At 39.2% G+C, this 20,139-nt stretch overlaps 3 protein-coding genes across 20 annotated transcripts; 1 reads left to right on the forward strand and 2 right to left on the reverse strand.

Moving 5' to 3' along the window:
- Positions 1 to 409: 409 nt before the first annotated feature.
- Positions 410 to 6,214, forward strand: LOC103423481 (uncharacterized). 3 transcript variants are annotated; one of them, XM_029089642.2, is made up of 9 exons: positions 410 to 735; positions 1,225 to 1,264; positions 1,425 to 1,585; positions 1,689 to 2,441; positions 3,009 to 3,110; positions 3,672 to 3,711; positions 3,835 to 3,995; positions 4,097 to 4,849; positions 5,566 to 6,214. In XM_029089642.2, the coding sequence occupies exons 1-9, from the start codon at positions 532 to 534 to the stop codon at positions 5,866 to 5,868; spliced, it is 2,517 nt and encodes an 838-aa protein (XP_028945475.1). In that variant the 5' UTR covers positions 410 to 531; the 3' UTR covers positions 5,869 to 6,214. The 3 variants fall into 3 exon arrangements, with proteins under 3 accessions (XP_028945475.1, XP_028945476.1, XP_028945477.1); XM_029089643.2 differs by having other exon boundaries at positions 3,063 to 3,110; XM_029089644.2 differs by lacking the exon at positions 3,009 to 3,110.
- LOC103423480 (RNA polymerase II C-terminal domain phosphatase-like 2) lies at positions 4,291 to 13,643 on the reverse strand. 16 transcript variants are annotated; one of them, XR_011573765.1, is made up of 13 exons: positions 13,165 to 13,642; positions 12,421 to 12,891; positions 10,687 to 11,826; positions 10,519 to 10,570; positions 9,689 to 9,822; positions 9,524 to 9,577; positions 9,019 to 9,115; positions 8,776 to 8,924; positions 8,042 to 8,112; positions 7,722 to 7,800; positions 7,248 to 7,601; positions 5,600 to 5,957; positions 4,291 to 4,919 (listed from the first exon to the last, which is right to left on the reverse strand). XR_011573765.1 is itself a non-coding variant. In XM_029089641.2 (10 exons), the coding sequence occupies exons 1-10, from the start codon at positions 13,432 to 13,434 to the stop codon at positions 7,496 to 7,498; spliced, it is 2,544 nt and encodes an 847-aa protein (XP_028945474.2). In that variant the 5' UTR covers positions 13,435 to 13,643; the 3' UTR covers positions 6,973 to 7,495. The 16 variants fall into 16 exon arrangements, 1 of the variants encoding a protein (XP_028945474.2); XR_011573770.1 differs by lacking the exon at positions 7,722 to 7,800 and adding an exon at positions 8,546 to 8,636 and having other exon boundaries at positions 8,042 to 8,325; XR_011573767.1 differs by lacking the exon at positions 7,722 to 7,800 and having other exon boundaries at positions 8,042 to 8,325.
- Positions 13,644 to 16,220: 2,577 nt separating this feature from the next.
- On the reverse strand, positions 16,221 to 19,431 carry LOC103450615 (endochitinase A-like). Its single transcript, XM_008389982.4, has 5 exons — positions 19,058 to 19,431; positions 18,860 to 18,971; positions 18,345 to 18,459; positions 17,052 to 18,008; positions 16,221 to 16,863 (listed from the first exon to the last, which is right to left on the reverse strand). Exons 1-5 carry the CDS (start codon positions 19,251 to 19,253, stop codon positions 16,603 to 16,605), a joined length of 1,641 nt encoding a protein of 546 aa, XP_008388204.2. The 5' UTR covers positions 19,254 to 19,431; the 3' UTR covers positions 16,221 to 16,602.
- Between the last annotated feature and the right edge of the window lie 708 nt (positions 19,432 to 20,139).

Raw genomic sequence — 20,139 nt, forward strand, 5'->3', positions numbered from 1 at the left:
ATTTGTTTTCTCTTTTTCTCGTTAACATATTTTATGTATAATAAAAAAAAGTAGAGAACCATTATGAAGTTACTAGTTCAACATTCAACCAAATTGGACATAGCAACGTAACATATGCCACCTTTGTAGTGCTTACCATTTGACACTGAAACGAATCAAGGGTTGAGATTGTCCGATCGGAAAAAGCAGTCATCACGGAGTATATGAGGATCAAGGGCCACAGCATTTTCTTGCAGGTCAATCTCTCTACAAACAGTTACAGAACAGTTGGTTGGGGTTGCAAAGCCAGATTCAATTCAACCCAAATGACCGATGACGTGTCCCCAACCTACACGTGGAGGCGGATCCAACCTCTCCCCAGGAGGACCCCACCACTATATATGCCACTTGAACTGGATTGCTCATTATATAAAAGTGACAGAGACCCCCACTAGCAAACAACCAAATACTCTCTCTCTCTCTCTCTGTGGAAATCCAGAAAGCAACAAGCTTTGAGTGCGAGTGCAACTCGGGTGAGTCGGTGACCGAGTCATGAGGACCCTGTCGAGTCCGAGTTCGAGGGTGGCGGTAGAAAAGAAGTGGGTGGGCAGAGAAAATGTCTTTCCCCGCGAGCTGGAACCTTGTTTCCTCAGGCCAAGGAGAAGTGGGAACCTTCGGTTCTTGAATTTGGTGTGTTTTCTGAAACAGAGCAAGCCCGTGATCAGACCGATCATTTGCCTCTCATCAAAAACTCAGGTGGATTCTTTTATCATTTTTTCTGAAAAACTTCTCATAAATTCAGTTTTTTTATTTCCTGGTTTTTGAAATTTGGATGAAGTTTCCATTTTTGTTTTCTCTGTTTTCAAAAATTCTGGAATATGATGTTGTTCTTGCTTTTTGTCATTATTCTTTTCTTTGTGTTGCCAAAAGCTTTGGAATCTTGCTTTTTTGGGTTGGGGCTCAAGAGGGTTTTGCTAGATTCTCCTTTTTTTTTTTTTTTTTTTTGGAGTAGGTTAATAATTGGCAGCTTTATTATATAATCATTTAATTTATTTTTAATCTTGTTTAGCTTTATGATCTTTGTCATAATTTGTTTTCTTTCTTTAGGGATGTTGTCATAATTTAAAATATTTGTTTGAAGAATTTGTTTCCATATCATAAAGTGTTGATGGTGATTAAGTTAGTTATTAGAGACTATACTTGACCTAAGACAGTCAATCTGATTTCTGAGCATTCTCTCTGCAGACAGAATTGGAGATTGCAGATTCTCAAATTCAGGAAACACGTAAGTTCATGCTGTTTCTTTTAAAATATTATACAATACATATATTTAGATATAGGAAGCCTTAAAGGGCCTGTATGTGTGTGTGTGTGTGTGTGTGTGTGTGTGTGTATCTGTGTGTATATGTGCATATTAATCTTGCTAACAATACCATGTCGTGCAGATCATACAAAAGCTATTCATGTGAAATTCCAGTTGCAGAAGGAGTGCTCGTTCGGGCAGGAGTTCCTCATTGTAGGGGATGATCCTATGTTCGGTTTGTGGGATCCTGCAAGCGCAATACCGATGATCTGGTCAGATGGGAATGTGTGGACTGTTGAGCTGGTGAGTGAAATCTACTAAAAAGTGTTTTTTTTTTTTTTTTTTTTGTGTTGGTCAAGTGTAGGCCGAATTTGTGGTTTAATGTAATGCCTTTGTGTTTGATTAGGATATACCGGTTGGGAAATCGATTCAGTTCAAGTTCATACTAAAAGAAAGCACAGGGAATATCTCATGGCAGCCTGGCCCTGATCGGATTTTCCAGACCTGGGAAACTAGGAACAGGATCACTGTTTCTGAAGATTGGGCAGATGCTGAGCTTCAGAAAATAATAGAGGAAGATCGGGTTTCAAATCAAAGCGATGGTTCAAATGTTAACGCAGATATGTTGATTATGGATGAGAACCTGACACAGCTGAATGGTGAACTGGCCTTCAATACAACCAATGATCCTAAAATCACCAATAGTAACACTGATTCGGCAGAGAACCCATCAGTAGAACCAAGGAAGGAACAAATTGGTGCTGATAATGGTTCTCCTTCACAAGAGAATATGACCCCTAAATGGCCAAAGGCATACGTGGAACCATACAAGGAACGAGTTGCTGCAAGAACTGCAGTGCTTAATGAAGAGAGAGTTATTTTTCCGAGCAAGGATTCTGCAGCCATCTCAAGTAAGGAGTTGTTGGTGGCAGACAACATTTTCGGAAATAATGGTAGAGCTGCAACAGTAATGAACCTTACGAGCACTCACATCGAGGGAAGCCTAGTTAACCATGAAGAAGATCCTGTTCTGGTACCTGGGCTGACTCCTTCACCAGCTGTTCCAAATGAAGAAGTGAACAAAGAGGGAATCGAGAAACAGATGTCTTTTGATGGCTCGGTTGGAGCCTTTGAAGCTAAGGATCGTAATATGCCAGAGGTAACTGCTTGATGAGCGTGAAGTATCTTTTATCTTTTTCTGTTTCTTCTTGTACTGCATTCACCTCAGCCTGAAATAACAATCCATTCAATTTCCACAAAATCGCGAGTTGTCAAGGGCTATAGGAGAGATTGAATTACTAGGTAGTTTTTGGTTTCATCTTGTATGTTGTTGGAATCTATGTTTTCCATGAAGAGAATTTCATGATGATGATGTATCGCAAGGCAATTATTTAATTTCATCGAAATTGAGCAGTCATCTATATATTTTCATGAAGAATTGTTCATGTATTTTTGTTAGACCATGTTCGTGCAATATCATTGCAGTGTAAACGTTGTATGCTACTATACAAATCCGTAGCCATGTATTCTCCTATTGCAAATCCAAACTGCGCTGTCTGATTCAACTGAAACTATTAACCCTCGCAATATGACAACGAATTCTCTATCAAGCATTTCGTTTATATCTTTTGTTTCTGCTGGAAATTCATGAGCATTTAGAGGAACCCTATTCCTAAAAACATGTGAAAGAGTTCATGATGAATGATTTTTCGTTGCTGTGCATAAGGCCAAAGAGAAGTGGAATCTTCGGTTCTTGAATTTGGTGTGTTTTCTGAAACAGAGCAAGCCCGTGATCAGACCGATCATTTGCCTCTCATCAAAAACCCAGGTGGATTCTTTTATCTTTTTTCTGAATAGTTATCATAAATTCAGTTTTTTCATTTCCTGGTTTTTGAAATTTTGATGAAGTTTCCATTTTCGCTTTCTCCGTTTTCAAAAATTCTGGAGTGTGATGTTGTTCTTGTTTTTTGTCATCATTCTTTTCTTTGTGTAAAGTTTAGGAATCTTGCTTTTTAGGTTGGGGCTCAAGAGGGTTTTGCTAGATTCTCATTATTTTTTCCTTTTTTTGGAGTAGATTATTATATGGAAGCTTTATTATATAATCATGTGATTTTATTTGTTTAATCTTGTCTAAGCCGACATTCACCTCTCCCAGACCCTGCGTAAAGCGGGAGCCTTGTGCACTGGATACGACCTTTTTAATCTTGTCTAAGCCTTCTGATATTTGTCATAATTTGTTTTCTTTCTTTAGGGATGTAGTCATCATTTAGAATATTTGTTTGAAGAATTTGTTTCCATGTCATAAAGTGTTAATGGTTATTAAGTTAGTTACTGGAGAATAAACTTGCACTGAGATAGTCAATCTGATTTCTGAGCATTCTCTCTGCAGACAGAATTGGAGATTGCAGATTCTCAAATTCAGGAAACATGTAAGTTCATGCTGTTTCTTTTAAAATATTATATAATACATACATACATACATATATATATATATGTGTGTGTGTGTGTGTGTATGTGCATATTAATCTTACTAACAATACCATGTCGTGCAGATCATACAAAAACTATTCGTGTGAGATTCCAGTTGCAGAAGGAGTGCTCGTTCGGGCAGGAGTTCCTCATTGTAGGGGATGATCCTATGTTCGGTTTGTGGGATCCTGCAAGCGCAATACCTATGAACTGGTCAGATGGGAATGTATGGACTGTTGAGCTGGTGAGTGAAATCTACTAAAAAGTGTAATTTTTTTTTTTTTTTTTTTGGGTCTAGTATAGGCAGAATTTGTGGTTTAATGTAATGCGTTTGTGTTTGATTAGGATATATCAGTTGGGAAATCGATTCAGTTCAAGTTCATACTACAAGAAAGCACAGGGAATATCTCATGGCAGCCTGGCCCTGATCGGATTTTCCAGACCTGGGAAACTATGAACAGGATCACTGTTTCCGAAGATTGGGCAGATGCTGAGCTTCAGAAAATAATAGAGGAAGATCAGGTTTCAAATCAAAGCGATGGTTCAAATGTTAACGCAGATATGTTGAATATGGATGAGAACCTGACACAGCCGAATGGTGAACTGGCCTTCAATACAACCAATGAACCGAAAATCACCAATAGTAACACTGATTCGGCAGAGAAACCATCAGTAGAACCAAGGAAGGAACAAATTGGTGCTGATAATGGTTCTCCTTCACAAGAGAATGTGAACCCTAAATGGCCAAAGGCATATGTGGAATCATACAAGGAACGAGTTGCCACAAGAACTGCAGTGCTTAATGAAGAGAGAGTTATTTTTCCAAGCGAGGATTCTACAGCCATCTCAAGTAAGGAGTTGTTGGTGGCAGACAACATCTGCGGAAATAATGGTAGAGCTGCAACAGTAATGAACCTTTCAAGCACTCACGTCGAGGGAAGCCTAGTTAACCACGAAGAAGGTCCTGTTCTGGTACCTGGGCTGACTCCTTCACCAGCTGTTCCAAATGAAGAAGTGAACAAAGAGGGAATCGAGAAACAGATGTCTTTTGATGGCTCGGTTGGAGCATTTGAAGCTAAGGATCGTAATATGCCAGAGGTAACTGCTTGATGAGAGTGAAGTATCTTTTATCTTTTGCTGTATCTTCTTGTACTGCATTTACCTCAGCCTGAAATAACATCCATTCCATTTCCATAAGACCGCGAGTTGTCCAGGGCTATAGGAGAGATTCTATACTACTAGGTAGTTTTTGGTTTCATCTTGTATGTTGTTGGAATCTATGTTTTCCATGAAGAGAAGTTCAAGTTGATGATGTATCGCAAGGCAATTATTTAATTTCATCAAAATTGAGCAATCATCTATAAATTCGCATGAAGAAACTGTTCGTGTATTTTCGTTACAATCATTAACCAACAAAGTTGACCATCTTCGATTCTTTGCACAATATCATTGCAGTGTAATAAACGTTGTATGCTACAATACAAATCCATAGCCATGTATTCTCCTATTGCAAATTGAAACTGCGCTGTCTGATTCAAACTGAAACTATTAACACTCGCAATGTGACAAGGAATTCTCTATCAAGCATTTCGTTTGTATCTTTTATTTATGCTGCTAATTCATCAGCATTTAGAGGAACCCTATTCCTGAAAAATGTGAGAGTTCATGATGAATGATTTTTCTTTGCTATGCATAAGGCGATGCATTGTTGTCGAACATCAGTATTTGATTTAGATGTTCTTGGCCCTTGATAATGCTGTTATTGATGTCCTCTTTTCTGCTATCTTTTCATGTACTCAAACCAATGGATTCAGTTAGACGAGAAGCGAGAACCATACAGTGACCTACCTGAAGCAGAAACAAGTGTAATGACCAACGGCGATCAGGAGAATTTTGACGATGAACAATTCCACTCAGAGCCCGTCAATGATAGTGTCCTGTGCAACGGCCAACCTCAAGTGGAAACAGCTTCCGCGATCAGTGAGAGAGAGAATTCTGCTAAGGGGGGAGGACAGTCCAACTCAGAGCCAATCAACGAGGTCTTGCACAATGATATGCAATGGGGTCGTAGAATGCTGCAAAACCTTCTGTCTGACTTCAGATTGTTTTGGTATTGACTTTTCCGGAAACCTGGGTAGAGAATTTCCGGCATTCACGTCAGCCTGCTGTTACTCTTCCGGCTTTGTTGCTGAAGTTTTGTGGTAGCCTGCAAAGAGGAGAGAGAGGCAATCTTATAAACAACGGTTATATGTAGATATGATGCAAGAGTGCTCAGGCTTTTGTATTCTTTTAGTTTGTCATATAACTGTGGCATGATGTGTGAGAGGAAAATTTGTACCAAATACCAAGTTTTGTAAGGATTTGGTTGCTTTTTTCTAGTACTGTCATAAAATGCAGTTGGTCGAAGTGGAAAGCACCTGACTCCGTCTTTCGGATGTAAAATAAACGCCTTCTTTTTGTGTTTTTGATGAGTTATGTTTTCATGTGTCGAACTATTATATGAAGAATGCGAAGGAGCCAAGCAGCGTGCGTGGCTGAAATTTCTGTTGTGCATAGCCCTTCGGGTTAGAACATAATTAGGAAACCAGTTAGCGATGAATTGTGTCAAATCTCGGGAGAGTTTTGGATTCCCTCCATTGTGACCGAAACGGAAATTATGCTGTGCAGGAAAAATGCAGCTTGAAATTCTGAGTCCAAGAAGGTATCAAAGAAGTTGCTTGCCGATGCTACCAGCTAACAGGTAGCTGGAGAACAAACTGTACTGACTGAGATCCATATTAGTTATCAACAAGCACATTGCGTATGGAATTGGGTGCTCTTCACAATTTCAGGTGCAGGAGTAAATGCTCTTAACCGACCGAATTAGAAGCCCTTGCGAGGTCAGTCTATCCCTAAATGCTAGTACGTTGACTATTGAGATTTACAGCAAGATTTAATTATCCGAGATTCCGAAGCAAAATTTAAATCTTGTTTTAATTTACAGCATTTGATTCCTCCCATAGATCCTGAAGCAAGAACATATAGTGGACATCAAAATTTATCATTTCCAACACCATATTTTCTGGAGAAATGATTTCCGCACCCTTCTTCCCACTACTGTTTATTTTTAGCAATCAAAGGATAATCGAATGAATCACATTAACATGAGTATGCAAAAATCAGTCTAGTCTATCTGTATCGTATCGAATTCATATGACTAGGGTACGAAGATGTGAAAAAGATTTGAAAAGGAACCAACACAATGTAATTACTTATGGACTTTGACGGGATAATACAATTCCTTCGTTTTGAGAACAAGATGGTCTTAAATTTCAGGTTCCATGCTGCAATCTTATGATCAGTAAAATCTACGTAAAAATTTTCAAGGGGAAAAATGTGAACTATATTCAGAGATGCAATCCCCAACCTCAATATGTAAGCAGGAAAAGATGGGGCAAGATGAAAAAAGAAACACAAAGAATTTGCCCAGCTTTCCACCAACAAAATATACACATACCCGCGTTGGCAATATTGAAACTGGCTCTCCGAAAGGGGTAAATATATTCCGAATTGTACAAGATGCCGAAGTCGTGTGCCTCCAAAAGCCAGTCTTTCTACTTTTACCTCCTTGTTCCTTTAGTTTTCACAAAGCATTGGAGGTTGGGGAGAGATGCAGCCACCTGGACCTCGCCAAGACCATTGTTTCATTTGTCGAGTGCAAGAGGAAGAATGCGCTAGCAGGAGCCAAGATTGAAATGACTCGTTTCAATGTTTGTCTGCAACCCCATTCTTCTGCTGCCGTGAAAATGATAAACTTCGTGAACCATGCAATATGTCTTCCTTGGGTCGTTTTGCAACCGACTCTATCAATCTGCAAAAAGATAATAACTAAATTGAAAAATTTAGGAAACACCGACATTCATGAAATAGTAAACATTGAACTCAAAAATCTTTTGGAGCCTTTTATTGTATATCCCAGGCAGTGTCTGACCATAATCTTGAACTACTTGTCAATCTTACAGATATACATTTGCGCATAGGCTAGGAGTTCGTTCTATTTGACCTCTGGCCTAGCAACACCAAGCGAAAAAATAAAAAAATAAAAACTCAAAAAATGCCTAAATGAACCATAAAGACATCTAATATCCAAGCAGAAACACAAAAGAAGCCATAAATCAACATAAAGTATGACTTGGCCATATTATATCCAACCAAGAACCCTTCAGGCTTCCAGAATTGCCCAGCAAATAACAAAGATTTGGTTTCAGAAATGTCTCAGCTCAAACAGGGTGAAAATAAGTGTTGTGTTACCTTGGGGAACTGGCACGCTTTAGAACTTGCTGACTCACCGTAAAAGTACTTCCAGGTTCAACTTCAGCAGCCTGTATATTTGGCATTGAACACACAGGCATTAATCAGGAAATTCAACGCAAAAGTCAAAAATATTACACACTAGATGGAGGTCTCCTGTTTCCAGTTAAAGGAAGATAGTAATTTTGGGTTCAGAAGCTTCCCTCTCACAGGAGATAAATGGAAATGGTTTCACCACATGCACAAGTTAGATCCAGCACAAATATTGGGAAGAAAAATGAAATCTGTGAGAAGTTTAAAACAAGTCTATGAGAAGTTTAAAATTCAAGTAGAAGCCATACAGTGGGGTGGTAATGGTGATGAGGATATCTAAAAACATATCGACTGAGGTACGAATAATTGCTATTCATTCAAACCAAAAAGAGAAAAGAACAGAGGTAAATCAAGCACATGGGAATACTTGGATAACGGGTAGAAATGAGGGACTGACAACCAAGCCCGTACCTTTCAAAACAGGAATTAATGGAGCCAATAAAGCAGCAGTAGCAAACATTGAGGCCAGCTCATTCCGCTTACAGTGTTTTAGCCATCACATCTTCGTGAGATGCAAAATTCAAAATAGGAGTGGTTCTCCTTTCAGTGTCTTGCCCACATACCCTTTATCCAAGCATCACCTATGTTTTTGAACATAGAAAATCAAATCAACTAATGAAAGCATCAGCAATTATCCCCACCTCTGAAGTTCTTTCTTTAGGCGATCCATCCCTTAGCAGCTCAGCCGATCCTGGACCAACCATGTCCAATAGAAATCCGTTTTCATTTCCTTTATTTAAATCTCTGTCCACGGCACCAGAACGAGGTGCAAGATATGCTACATATTTATCTGCCATCCGACACACAAAATACATTCAGCACATACAAACAAAAATACCACAGAAAACTGCAAGGAAAAAAACGTGGTTAACTAATAAAGTTACCAGCCAAGCTGTGAAGGGCATTCTCAGCAGCCTGTTGTTGAGCATCCTTCCTCGTCCTACCCATTCCAAAACCTATCTTCTCTCCAGTGAAAAGAACCTTTAAAAACGAAGTTAACAATGAGCACGTTAGAGTCCAAAATTGATACAAGATAGCTCCTCAAAACAAAAATAAAGTACAAATGCAAAATGTATAAACAAACAAATTAAGAAAGGAGCTTTAAATTTTTTTCCAAAATTGCTCTTAAAAAAAGACATTTTCTCCTGGCCGGGTTTCATTGATTTGTTCTGCTAAAGAAAGATTAATGACAAATCAGGGTCAGCTTATATTTAGAAAACAGCACTCCTTAAGACAACATTTCAAATAAAACATCTATTGGGTATAATTAAGTCATTTCACAACAACTTCATACATATAAGGCATATAATTTACACAGAACAACAGCTGTGATGTCAATAAGCAATTAAACTACCAAAGTACAAAGGGAAAGAAAGGAAGTTCACTGACCTCAACAGAAAACTGCAAGTCATTGCTGGTGCTTAAAACAGACCTGAACTCAATCTGAGCAACGGGCATATCATGGATAACTCCATTAGGAAAAATTAAAAAGATAAGAAAGAAAGGAGGGCATGGGGCGCCACAACGGGGGCATAAAACTAAAGCTATTCATACCTTTGAACTGCACCTCCGTCCAATTTCCTGCAGCACTCCAATAGATAAAGGGGATGGTACCAGGTTTACTTTACCAGATTCTGTTTGAGATTCTATATTCAAAGAAGATGCCTGAATCTGGGATACACCAGCCTCTGCACCGAAAAACCAAATCACTCCTCAAAAACACCATATACTATTAATTCTAATAGAAAATTATAACTTATCTCGTGAATTTTTTATCAAAAACCGTACAAAGACAAAACGATAATCCCATTCCTATCCTTCCAAGTTGTGGGGTTAACAGGCTACAAGTTAATAAAATTAAAACGAAGGAGATAAAGATAAAGATAAAGATAAAGACAAGGGGAAAGGCTCATTAGGCACAAAGCAGAATGATGTTAAACTATACTAAGTTGGAAAGACTATTGGACTATTGGAAAAGACTGATGGGAAGACTATTGGACTCTCCAGTTCTTTTTAATATTAAAAAAAATATTCCTCATTTAAACTTAAAAAGTAGAATGATGTTAGGCAGCAAGTATTTTATAAAAGAAACCTTTCAAACTACTTGAGAGGATAAGGACAAATCAAAAGGGAACTTAAAAATCAAGGTTAAAGGTAATTTGAAAATTAATGGATAATAAGTAAAATATCTATTTTTAAGATTTTCTGAGCTCCAAGGAACATCAATGTCTCCCTTGTATGTTTAAGATTTTTCATGAAATGACCAAAATGATTTCCAGACAAATTCAGGGACCACTTCTATCGATTTTCGTTGTCAGCGACCAAAGTGAGGAGTTATGCCAATCTTAGGAACCATTTTGGGTAAAAATCCTAAATTAGATTACCTGATGGCTGACTTGGCACAGGAAGATTTTGCAAATCACACCCAGATGATATCTGCAAATAGAGAAAGTTTTGGCCACTGAGATGTTTCTGGAGTTCTTATAGTAACACCTTAATTCAAATTGTCAAAACAAGTCTCTTAAAGAAATTTTAACAAATTCTGACCATACCTCTTCCCTCTTTAAATCTGATTTGTGTGAGAGCAAACCAGTGGGTGTCGAACCTGGTTTAGCAGGACTGAAAGGATTCTGGTAAACTGACTTTTCAGGTTTTGAAACATCAGGCTGCTGAACAAGCCCAGAAGGGCGATTACTCGGATGTCCTCTATTGTTGTCGTCATCATCAACCAACCATCCTCCTTGTGCATTTATTGAGGATGCTGGCAGTTGTACAGGCACTCTAGATAGAAGAGGGGGCTCAGCAGAGCTTTGACTCCTTATATCTAGATTAGGAGTTGTACCAAGGAGTCCTCTCCTCATTTCATGGTCACGATCAGAAAAGCTATCTCGTCTAACAGGAAGTCCAAGCAGACCAGGTTTCTGAGAAGGCATGACCGGCCTCAAAGATGTACCGGCAGCATTGGGAAGAATTGCAGTCGGTGCTTGAGAGTTGTCACACCTTGACTCGGCATTTTTCACAGATTGAACCACTGACTCCACGCTACCCTTATCATCAGATGGGTTCAATCTTCGTTCCACTTCGCTACCATTCATTCCTTCACTAATGGGAGCATTAGCATTTCCATTTGGTGCAAAACCGGTATCCTCGAACATCAAGTAATTGCTCACATCAGGAGCAGGAGGCAAATTTACCACCTCATCTTCATAAAAAACTCCAGAAATTCTTCGCAACAAAATTTCATCAAACTCTTTGAAAAAACAACCTCTGACATTGCATGCAACATTTCTTGCTACACAGAGGACTGGAACTGCACTAGCTGTCTCTGCTTGAGGAGCATAATAAGGGGTGAATGCTGGAACAACATGGACTCGAGGTTGATCCTTATCTTCCCAGACCTTGGAACGGTCATCAATAACCATTGCCATCTTTGGATGGCACACTCCTTGTTGGAAGACATTGAGTAAAGATTTCCTGGAGCCTGATTTAACACAAACAACACGGTCCAGAAGCTGCTTTGAGTCTATTAAGTGTGACCCTGGGTCAAGAAGCCTCCACATTTCTAAGGCATAATCTCTTTCAGCCATAGTACAGACGTAAACTTCAAACCTCTTGCGTCCTTTTGCAGTTAAATAACTTCTCAAATCTTCCCATGCAGGTCGTAACCGCACAAGCACACTGGTATCGCGATTCTGCATTAAAAACAACATTGTATTGTAGTCCTTTGCACATTTGTATGAGAATATGTAGCTACTATAATGAGATTAACTACATATCACTCATTCTACTTTTTTGTAAGAGGACAGATGTTTTACTATATAAGTTCTGACAGCTTCCTGACTAATCAAACCGCCACATGAATTTTGGAAAATTTAAGAGGTAAATATCGCACAGAACGGGTGCATGTATCAATGGATAAAAAAGTTAACATCCATACGTTGATCAAAAAAGCAATGCAGGTGTTTGGAAAACCTACAAAGGTCTAGCTAAATGAAAAAAAATTTAAAACTGAATTGCAAACAAGATTCGCCTACGCTCTTAGCATGCAGCCAAATATTTGTCTGCCTAAGGGACACACTACGTAGTTTTCATAACTTTTGCATTAGGATGGTGTTGTTCTCAAGTCCTAGGAATGAGAGATATTGCAACGTATTGTCTCAATCCGCTCATTCATTATCTCTAAAAAAAGGCATTTAGCGCACTTCCCAATCCACCAGGCCAAACATATAAAACAAAAGGACACAAACACATAAAACATAAAGAAACAAACATGACTAGAGGATCACCTCAGGATTGATGCGAGTGAGCACAATGTTCTTCTCTGGCAATCTAATGATAGGCCGAACAATTTTCTCGTGGTTATCAGACAGTGGAGGAACCTCCTCTAGTTGTACCTTATACAACTTTCCATTATCCGTCACACAATCATTATCTATGTACTGCTTCAACAGCCACCTATCGTCCATGTACCGCTTCATTTCAGCAGACATTCCGGCCATTCGAACCCCATCACTCTCGCGTGCAACCCAGCTTCGTAAAGTCTCAACTCTATCCTCAAAAGACTTCATGGTGTTGGCAACAATCAACGTCTCATCGAGATCAAACACAATTGAAAGAACCCTCAGATTCAGCATTCCTAGAGAAGCACTGTACAGACCTAGAGGAACCGCATAGCACCAAAAGCACGGAAATTTCTTCTGCTTACTCGGCATGGCTACCAAGTGAATCTCTTCATCCCCAACCAACACAGTCGCCGTCTGCGTAACACAATTAATCACCGCATTAGTACACTCCGCTTGATTAACTCGAAAATAAAAACAAAATCTGGATCACATTCTTCATTTAATCAAGATACTAAGTGAGCTAACTTTACTAGGTCAGTTTATCCAATCAAATTACATCCAAAAACTTCAGATTAAACTTCTATGCTGCTGGTACATTTTCTAGGGAACCAAACAAAAAGCTCAATCTAACAAAACCAACATAAAAAAAAAGCGAAATTCGGAAAACGGAAGCGATTGAGTGGGGACCTTGAACTCATAGAAACAGGAGGCGTGGAGATTGATCAAATGCGGCTGTTCGACAGGGGAGGACGATTCGAGTTTGCATCGAACCGAAAACGAAGAAATCGTCTGGAGAATCGAGAGGGGAGGACACCTCTCGCTTTGCTGCGAAATCCGGTGGATTCGAATCTCATTGTTTGGGAACTGGAAACTCCCCTCCGTCACCGGAATAGCGTCCAGCTCCCCCAAACACAGCTCGCCATGGTAGACCACGGACTTAAACCCTAAACGGCTCATTAATTTAGATCAATCCGAGAACGAAAGCGCGAAAATTTGAGGCCAATTCGTAATTTGAAAAGATCAGGGGGTTTTCTGTGAAAAATTTGGGAGTAATTCTCCAGTTTCGCTCTCTGCTCCTCCTTTCTCACTACTCTCAGACCTCTTCGCCCTCACTCTCTCTCTCTCTCTAACTTTCCCTCTCTATCTCCCTCTCTCTGCCTACGGCTTCAAACAATGAGACTCGCCGGGTATTTATACGCCCAAGGGGGCAGTTATGTGTCCAAATTACCATTATATCCATTCGGTCCGGACCCATTGCCTTACGTGTCATGCCCTTGGCGGGTAGACGAGAAAATAATTTGACGCGTGTCGTATGGAGGAGTCCCATGATTTTGAATGTACGGATCCGAACCGTTGGATCGTGGGTCGGATTTTTGGACTTTTCCGAATCGTTCAGCTCAAGAGGCATCAAGAATTGGCCACCGAAATACAAAGGTACAGGTCTTTATTATTGCGAAAATAAAATGAGGCTATTCAATAGCCATCGCGTATTTCATTACTTTTCTTCCTTTCCGTCCAAAATTAGAAAAAAAGAATATCGAATAATTGATTCATCATTGAGAGGATTAACTCAAAAAAGACGAATATTGTGATGCTTTAACAGCAACAGTTCAAACAAGACTTTTCCATTTCGTGTACTGTGGAAAATACGATATTATTTTATTTTTTATTTTTTTAATTCAGACAGTTAATTTGATTTTTGTCAGCTAATTAACGGAAACCAGGCTGAACTTTGTTATTACTTACATGAAATTTCAATTTGAAAATATATTTTATACATATATATATATATATATATATATAATTATAAGACCAACATCAATGGTTAAGTTAAAATTCAAAATTTAAGTTTTAAACTCGTCCAAAATTTCTCCAATCATTGGGCTATAAAAATGACTTGGATTAAGACTTATTTTTGGGATAAATTTAACTGAGAAAACAGACTAAGATTAATGGCTGAGACCCAGTTGCTAACTTTGTCAATCACTTACAAAATGAAATTTTAACGAAAAACTTCCAGTACTTTTCACTTTAACGAAAAATTATATTTTTACATTAAAAAGTTAATCCTGGTATTATTCACTTTAACTTTTATTTTATCCTTATCATTACAACTCAAAGTTTTTAAAATTTTTTTTATTAATTTTCCTCTTACAAAATAGCATCGACTGTTTTTTTTTATTTTTTTTTATCTGACGGGCCACATAGGATGAGCTGAAACAGGAAAAGTTGTATTTATAATGTTTTGGTACGTAATTGACCGGGAATAAACGTCGCGGTCATAAAGAATGTTAGTAAGCTGGGTGAGGTCCATTTGGACTTTATTTAAATTGGGGGACTGTGAAAATGGGCCTCTAGAGATACTTGGCCCTCAAAATCCAATTAGAAGTCTCAAATAGGATTTGACAACTCAATTTATTGCATGTGACTCTTTCTTAATCGGTGAATTGCAGTAGCGAAATTACCAGCTGGTCTTTATTTTTTAATAAAAAAAATAGATTTCCAAAAACATTTACTTTATAAATAAAAGTTTGCTATTTGTTAGGTTTATTGCATGACCACACATATACGGGATTCCAGGGGTTTTTTCCTCTCCTAATTTTAATTTTTTCCTCAAAAAAATATCATTCACCTTATCTCCTAAAATCCTAATCCTAAAGCACAGAACCAAGCTCCAAAATCCATCATAACCCACTAAGCAAAAAAAGAAGCAAAAGCACAAAGAACCAAAAATTAAAGTCAAGAACTTTCTCATCTGTAAAATGACATTGAAAAAACAAAAGCTGGGAACTTTGAAGAAAAGTAGATTACTGTGGAATCTGGAACCCTAAGCTGAAATGGGAGGCTCTGGAATCCTGCTTATGTAACGGAAAAGTGCTTTTGCGTTTCTGGGCCTGTATGGTTTTAACCAAAAACCAAAACCCAAATGGCATAGAAACAGAGAAGGCAGATGGCCGGTGGGAAAGTAAAGGGGGAGGATTAAATTGAAAACCCATGTTGCGTACGAACAAAAGTTTAGGAAATAGGAATTGGGTTTAGTGAATTATCACTTTTCAGTGGGAAATTTGATAAATTTGAAGAGATCAAAAGCACCAATTACAGAAACGAGTGAGAGGAGAGGCTATGACTGTTCGTGATGGCTGACATTGTTTTTCTTGGGTTTAATCTCTTACCCAAACTGCAAGGGAAGGGACAGATTAGGCAAATTTAAAGTGAGGGTTATGGTGGAGAGGGACTTAATGGGAGTGATCACACTCGTAGGTCAAATTTGATTGATTTGGGCATTCTCCTCCATAATTCTTTAGGCATTTTCTGGTACTGGTAGGTAATCGGTCACACGGAAACTGCTCAAGTTTCAAACTCACCAAAACCAAGTTTTGTACAAAAGAAAATATATCTTAGTTGATTTTTTCTTGCTAGGAGGAAAAATCCTTCTTTCTTGACGCACGAGAGATTTTTGGGTTAACATGCGGACGTTATCAACCCAACTGGTTAACCTTTATCAACATTCCCTTCACTTCAAACACCTTATTTACTGTTCGACATAATTAAGTAAGCGGAAGTGATTTCCGCACTCATTTTTCTCTCCTGCATTCCTCCCCTTTTCTTAGGATTTGGATTGAATAGGTCAAAAGAGAATCAAGAGTCGGAAAAAAGGAGACAAGTGCAAAAGGAGAAAACAGGAATGTGAAATTCACTACCTTAAGCAACTCGACGTGGAATGTTCTAATATGACAACAATATGAAGAATGAAACCTTAATAATTTCAAGTTTCGTAGTTTGAAGTGAACAGCAAAATGTAAATGCCGAAGGAGGTCTTCAGCTTCCAATCATCAAAATATAATACGAACAATCATGTCTACAGAGAATATGGTTCATTGGATGCACCTGATATTTGTTCCGCTAGCAATGTGAGGACCGATATTCAGAACAGACGTGCACTCACAAGCTTTCTCTAACATTTACAGTATTATCGCGTGCCTTCTACCATCAGCTCCTTCAGGAATGAGTTGCCGCTTAATTATCATGCTGATTAGGCCAACCCCATGTCAAATAATAATGTTGAGATAATGACGAGGATGGATGCAAAACCAATAATCCGGGGTTGATGGTCACATGGGGTGGTCACCTACCTCGATGGCTTGCAGGAGAGGAATTTCCTCTCTCACTTCCAAGATCAATATCTTCAACTTCACACCCCTCCAAACTAACAGGAATGGTGTTGACACTTGGTTCGGAGCTAGCATTGCTGCATGTGGCAAGAGGAGAATCCATAGCACCAATTGTATTGCTTTTTGTTGGTTTTGTTCTGACGCTATACCCAGAGGAGGCTGGAACATTTGTCAGAACTGGCCGTAGATTGCCTGCCATGCTTCGCTTTATATCCTGCATAAGAAAATTCCAAAATTAGTTAAAAACTACTTCTTACAACGAGTGCTTTGCTAGTGACGCGGATAATTATGTATCACACCAAGCATAATTTGGATAGTACTAAGTGGGTTGCAAGATCTGAATGCAGAACATTACGCATTAAGTGAAACAAAGTGCACTTGAACAACGAAGGTGATACATACCATGTGCCTCATAGCCATATCAAAGGACTTTTTAGAAAGATTTCTTCCAAAGCCTGAGCTTTCAGAGGATGAAGGCTTCCCAGCAGAACCCTTAAGAGTAGTGTAATGGTCATATTGCTTAGGTGGTGCCAATCTCCTCGAGTTTACTACTCTCTCAACCATTTGTGTTCCCATAAGTACAGGGTTCACATCATCATTGTCATGGGCAGATGCTCTGCTTATGACTCGATGAGAGTTCCCACTGGTAGCGGTAATAACATTTGAAGCCCGTGCTCTAGAAGGTGAACACGATTGCTGTCTTGGATTTCCGTTGCAACCAGCCACAACAGAAGATGTTTTAACACTTGGCGCTCCAGGCCTATCCCTAGAGGCTGAAGCCGGCCTTTGTGGCAATGATGTTCTTAAATTTGGCGGAGCATCATGTGAAAACCCAGGAATCTTAGAGGATTTTGAGGGCCTTGGTTTTACCGTTGGAGAACTTCCACGTGATGAAACGGGAGTTTTTGAACTTGTGGGACGTAACTTTGATGCTGAAGAAGATCGACCAGGAGGGGCAGATACAGCAGATGCACTTGATGAACTTAGTTGACGGGTTGGTGTCGCTGATCTTGATGTTGGTGCAGAAGGTCTGCCAGTTGGTGTAGAAGAGCGAGGAGTGGACCGAGAAGGAGTTGAAGATCTCACTGGAGGAGCCGCAAGCTTTGCGGATGATGAGGTGGCTCGTGAATTTGGGGTGGAGGATCGTGAGGGCTTGGTTGATGAAGGTAATGTGGACCGCCCAGTTGGTGTTGTGGACCGTCCAGTTGGAGTTGTAGACCTACGAGTAGCAGCTCCTGACCCTCTGGGTGTTGAGGGCCTTCTGTTACCAGTACTGGAAGAGTTCAGTCCAGACGGCAATGTTGGCTGCTTAGATGTTATATTGTTCCTTGAAGCAGATTCTATCTGGTTGTTTGCTAGCTGAAAGTCCCAAGTTATGGAAACATAACAGCATAAATTTGCAAATCAAGACTTCAAAAGTAAAATGAAATGTCCCAAAACAAACAATAAAACACCACATGCAGTCATAAGTTTGTAACTCGTAAAGAAGACTAAAACTATGGGAAGATTCAAGTCCAACATTACTATGACACACATACATCTCATAGAATCTACGATCAACGAGTCAAATGTACAAATGCTGCACGTACATTTCATAGAATTAACAACAATGAGTCAAATGTACGAATGCAGCACATACATCTCATAGAATTTAACGCTTATATGCATCTAGAAATCATTTTAACGAGTCCTTACCCGAGATTTTGGAGCGAATACACGGTCATTAGTAACCTCAGTCTGATTCGTTATTGTTTTCTGCACTTCCATATCCAAGGACGGAAAAAGTGGAGTAGCCGGTGGAGTAAGAAGCCTGTACATAGAAAAGATCACCGATAAACGATAGCAGAACAACTCCGGAGTCCAGACCAAAGCATAGAGATAAGAGCGAGAACTATAACTATAAGTCTACAAAATTGAACAAGAATTTCTATGTGAAGGCTCAAATCAATTTTTCTTGAAAACAGCCCTTAGAAACAGAACAGCCCCCGATTTTTCGGACACCTCAGCGAAATGTTTTGGAAATCAGATCCCATCTCATTAGTCCTAGGATAATTAATCCTATCCAATTTAGCAACAGAGCAATTATCTTCATCAATTCAACAAGTTACCATGATCGGAGGCTTAAACTTTGATTAGTCCTAGGAAAATTTAATCCCACCAAAAAATAAGCATAAAATCAAAGACTTGAACTTCGACACTAATTTACTCACCAATCGTAATCAGACTTCTCATTCTCCGAATTCAAAAACTCATCCACCCGGCTCTTCCGCGGCGGCGCCCCAACAGTCCTAGAAACCGCCGCGCCTCCGCGGTTAACAGATTCTGCACAAACAAGCGCAAGCACCATCAAAACCAACAGACAAAGACCGAAACTTTAAACCACAAACAAGAAACCCAAAAGGTCGTACCCGGAGGAGCAGCGGCGGCAATAGCGTCGAGCTCATCCGCGTTCTTGCTCGGAGGAAGAAGAAGAAAGCCGGTATTTTTCTCCTTGTCGCGCCTCCGCATCTCGAGAAACAAAGCGAGCTCTTCGTCTCTGTCGTTCGCGTTCACCACCTTCCCGAAGCTCCGTTCTCGCGCCCTCGACTCCAATGTAACTTCCATGGTTGTCTCTGCAGCTCAGCAAACACAGAGGCTGCTGCGAGGAGAGAGAGAGGAGGAGCGGAGTTTTTTGGTAGCTGAAATTTTCAGGTGCTGTTTTTTCTTGGCAGTTCTCTCTCTCTCTCTCTCTCTCTCTCTCTCTCTCTGTTTTGCAAGAGTTCAGAAATTTGAATACGAAAACGAAGCATTGGGAAATTAATATTTTATTTATGGGCTAAGAGGTGGCGATAATTACGACTCTGCCATTGTATTTGTTCTTGCGAGACGCGGCCTTAGTCATCTTCCTCATCCACTGTAGACATGTGAAGATAAAGCTGGATTGAATTGGATACATGTATGCGTGATTTTTGGGATAGAAAAAGCTTAGAACTTCTTCCATAAGATTCTGTAGGAGAAGATTGAGATTTGAACGCATGACTTCAAGTGCAGAGTAAACGCTCTTAATTACTTTATATATAAGTATCTTATCTAGAATGGTAATCAAAGTTTAGCATCTTAGAAACTCTTGGAATTGGATTAAAAGACGAGAGAGAATTAAGTTACTGGTTCACTTTCCTCCAAATATATCAAAAACAAACGTGTAGCTCATTAGATTGTTAAATTTCAATATGTGACAAGGAAAATCTCTTAATAAGATTTTTATATTGCTTGTAACTAGACTATTTGTTTTAGTATGTTGCAAAATATGTTCAAGATTGTGAATACATATTACATTTGATCACTCTAATTACATAAAATGTGCTGTTGAGAGATGTCACAGTCTGACAACATAATATGTTAAACTGTGTGATAAAAGAATACTTTGCTCATTTGTCATGTTTGCATGTGAACATATCAACTACAACCTCAACTACATCGAGATTTTGTGATCAAACGTAAGATAAAAACA

Source organism: Malus domestica, chromosome 12 (genome assembly GCF_042453785.1).
Source record: "Malus domestica chromosome 12, GDT2T_hap1".
NCBI classification, from domain to species: domain Eukaryota; kingdom Viridiplantae; phylum Streptophyta; class Magnoliopsida; order Rosales; family Rosaceae; genus Malus; species Malus domestica.

What these genes read in the sequence shown, in the direction of transcription:
- LOC103423480 (XM_029089641.2), bottom strand. Translation starts at nt 13,434, where the DNA reads ATGAGCCGTTTAGGGTTTAAGTCCGTGGTCTACCATGGCGAGCTGTGT. An exon ending in CAGATTTAAAGAGGGAAGAG is followed by an intron (nt 10,571 to 10,686) that starts GTATGGTCAGAA and finishes CTCTATTTGCAG; the next exon opens with ATATCATCTGGGTGTGATTT. An exon ending in CTAAAGAAAGAACTTCAGAG is followed by an intron (nt 8,113 to 8,775) that starts GTGGGGATAATT and finishes CCAAATATACAG; the next exon opens with GCTGCTGAAGTTGAACCTGG.
- LOC103450615 (XM_008389982.4), bottom strand. Translation starts at nt 19,253, where the DNA reads ATGGAAGTTACATTGGAGTCGAGGGCGCGAGAACGGAGCTTCGGGAAG. An exon ending in TATTCGCTCCAAAATCTCGG is followed by an intron (nt 18,009 to 18,344) that starts GTAAGGACTCGT and finishes TGGGACTTTCAG; the next exon opens with CTAGCAAACAACCAGATAGA. An exon ending in ATATGGCTATGAGGCACATG is followed by an intron (nt 16,864 to 17,051) that starts GTATGTATCACC and finishes TTTCTTATGCAG; the next exon opens with GATATAAAGCGAAGCATGGC.
- LOC103423481 (XM_029089642.2), top strand. Translation starts at nt 532, where the DNA reads ATGAGGACCCTGTCGAGTCCGAGTTCGAGGGTGGCGGTAGAAAAGAAG. An exon ending in AGGATCGTAATATGCCAGAG is followed by an intron (nt 2,442 to 3,008) that starts GTAACTGCTTGA and finishes GCTGTGCATAAG; the next exon opens with GCCAAAGAGAAGTGGAATCT. An exon ending in GCCTCTCATCAAAAACCCAG is followed by an intron (nt 3,111 to 3,671) that starts GTGGATTCTTTT and finishes TTCTCTCTGCAG; the next exon opens with ACAGAATTGGAGATTGCAGA.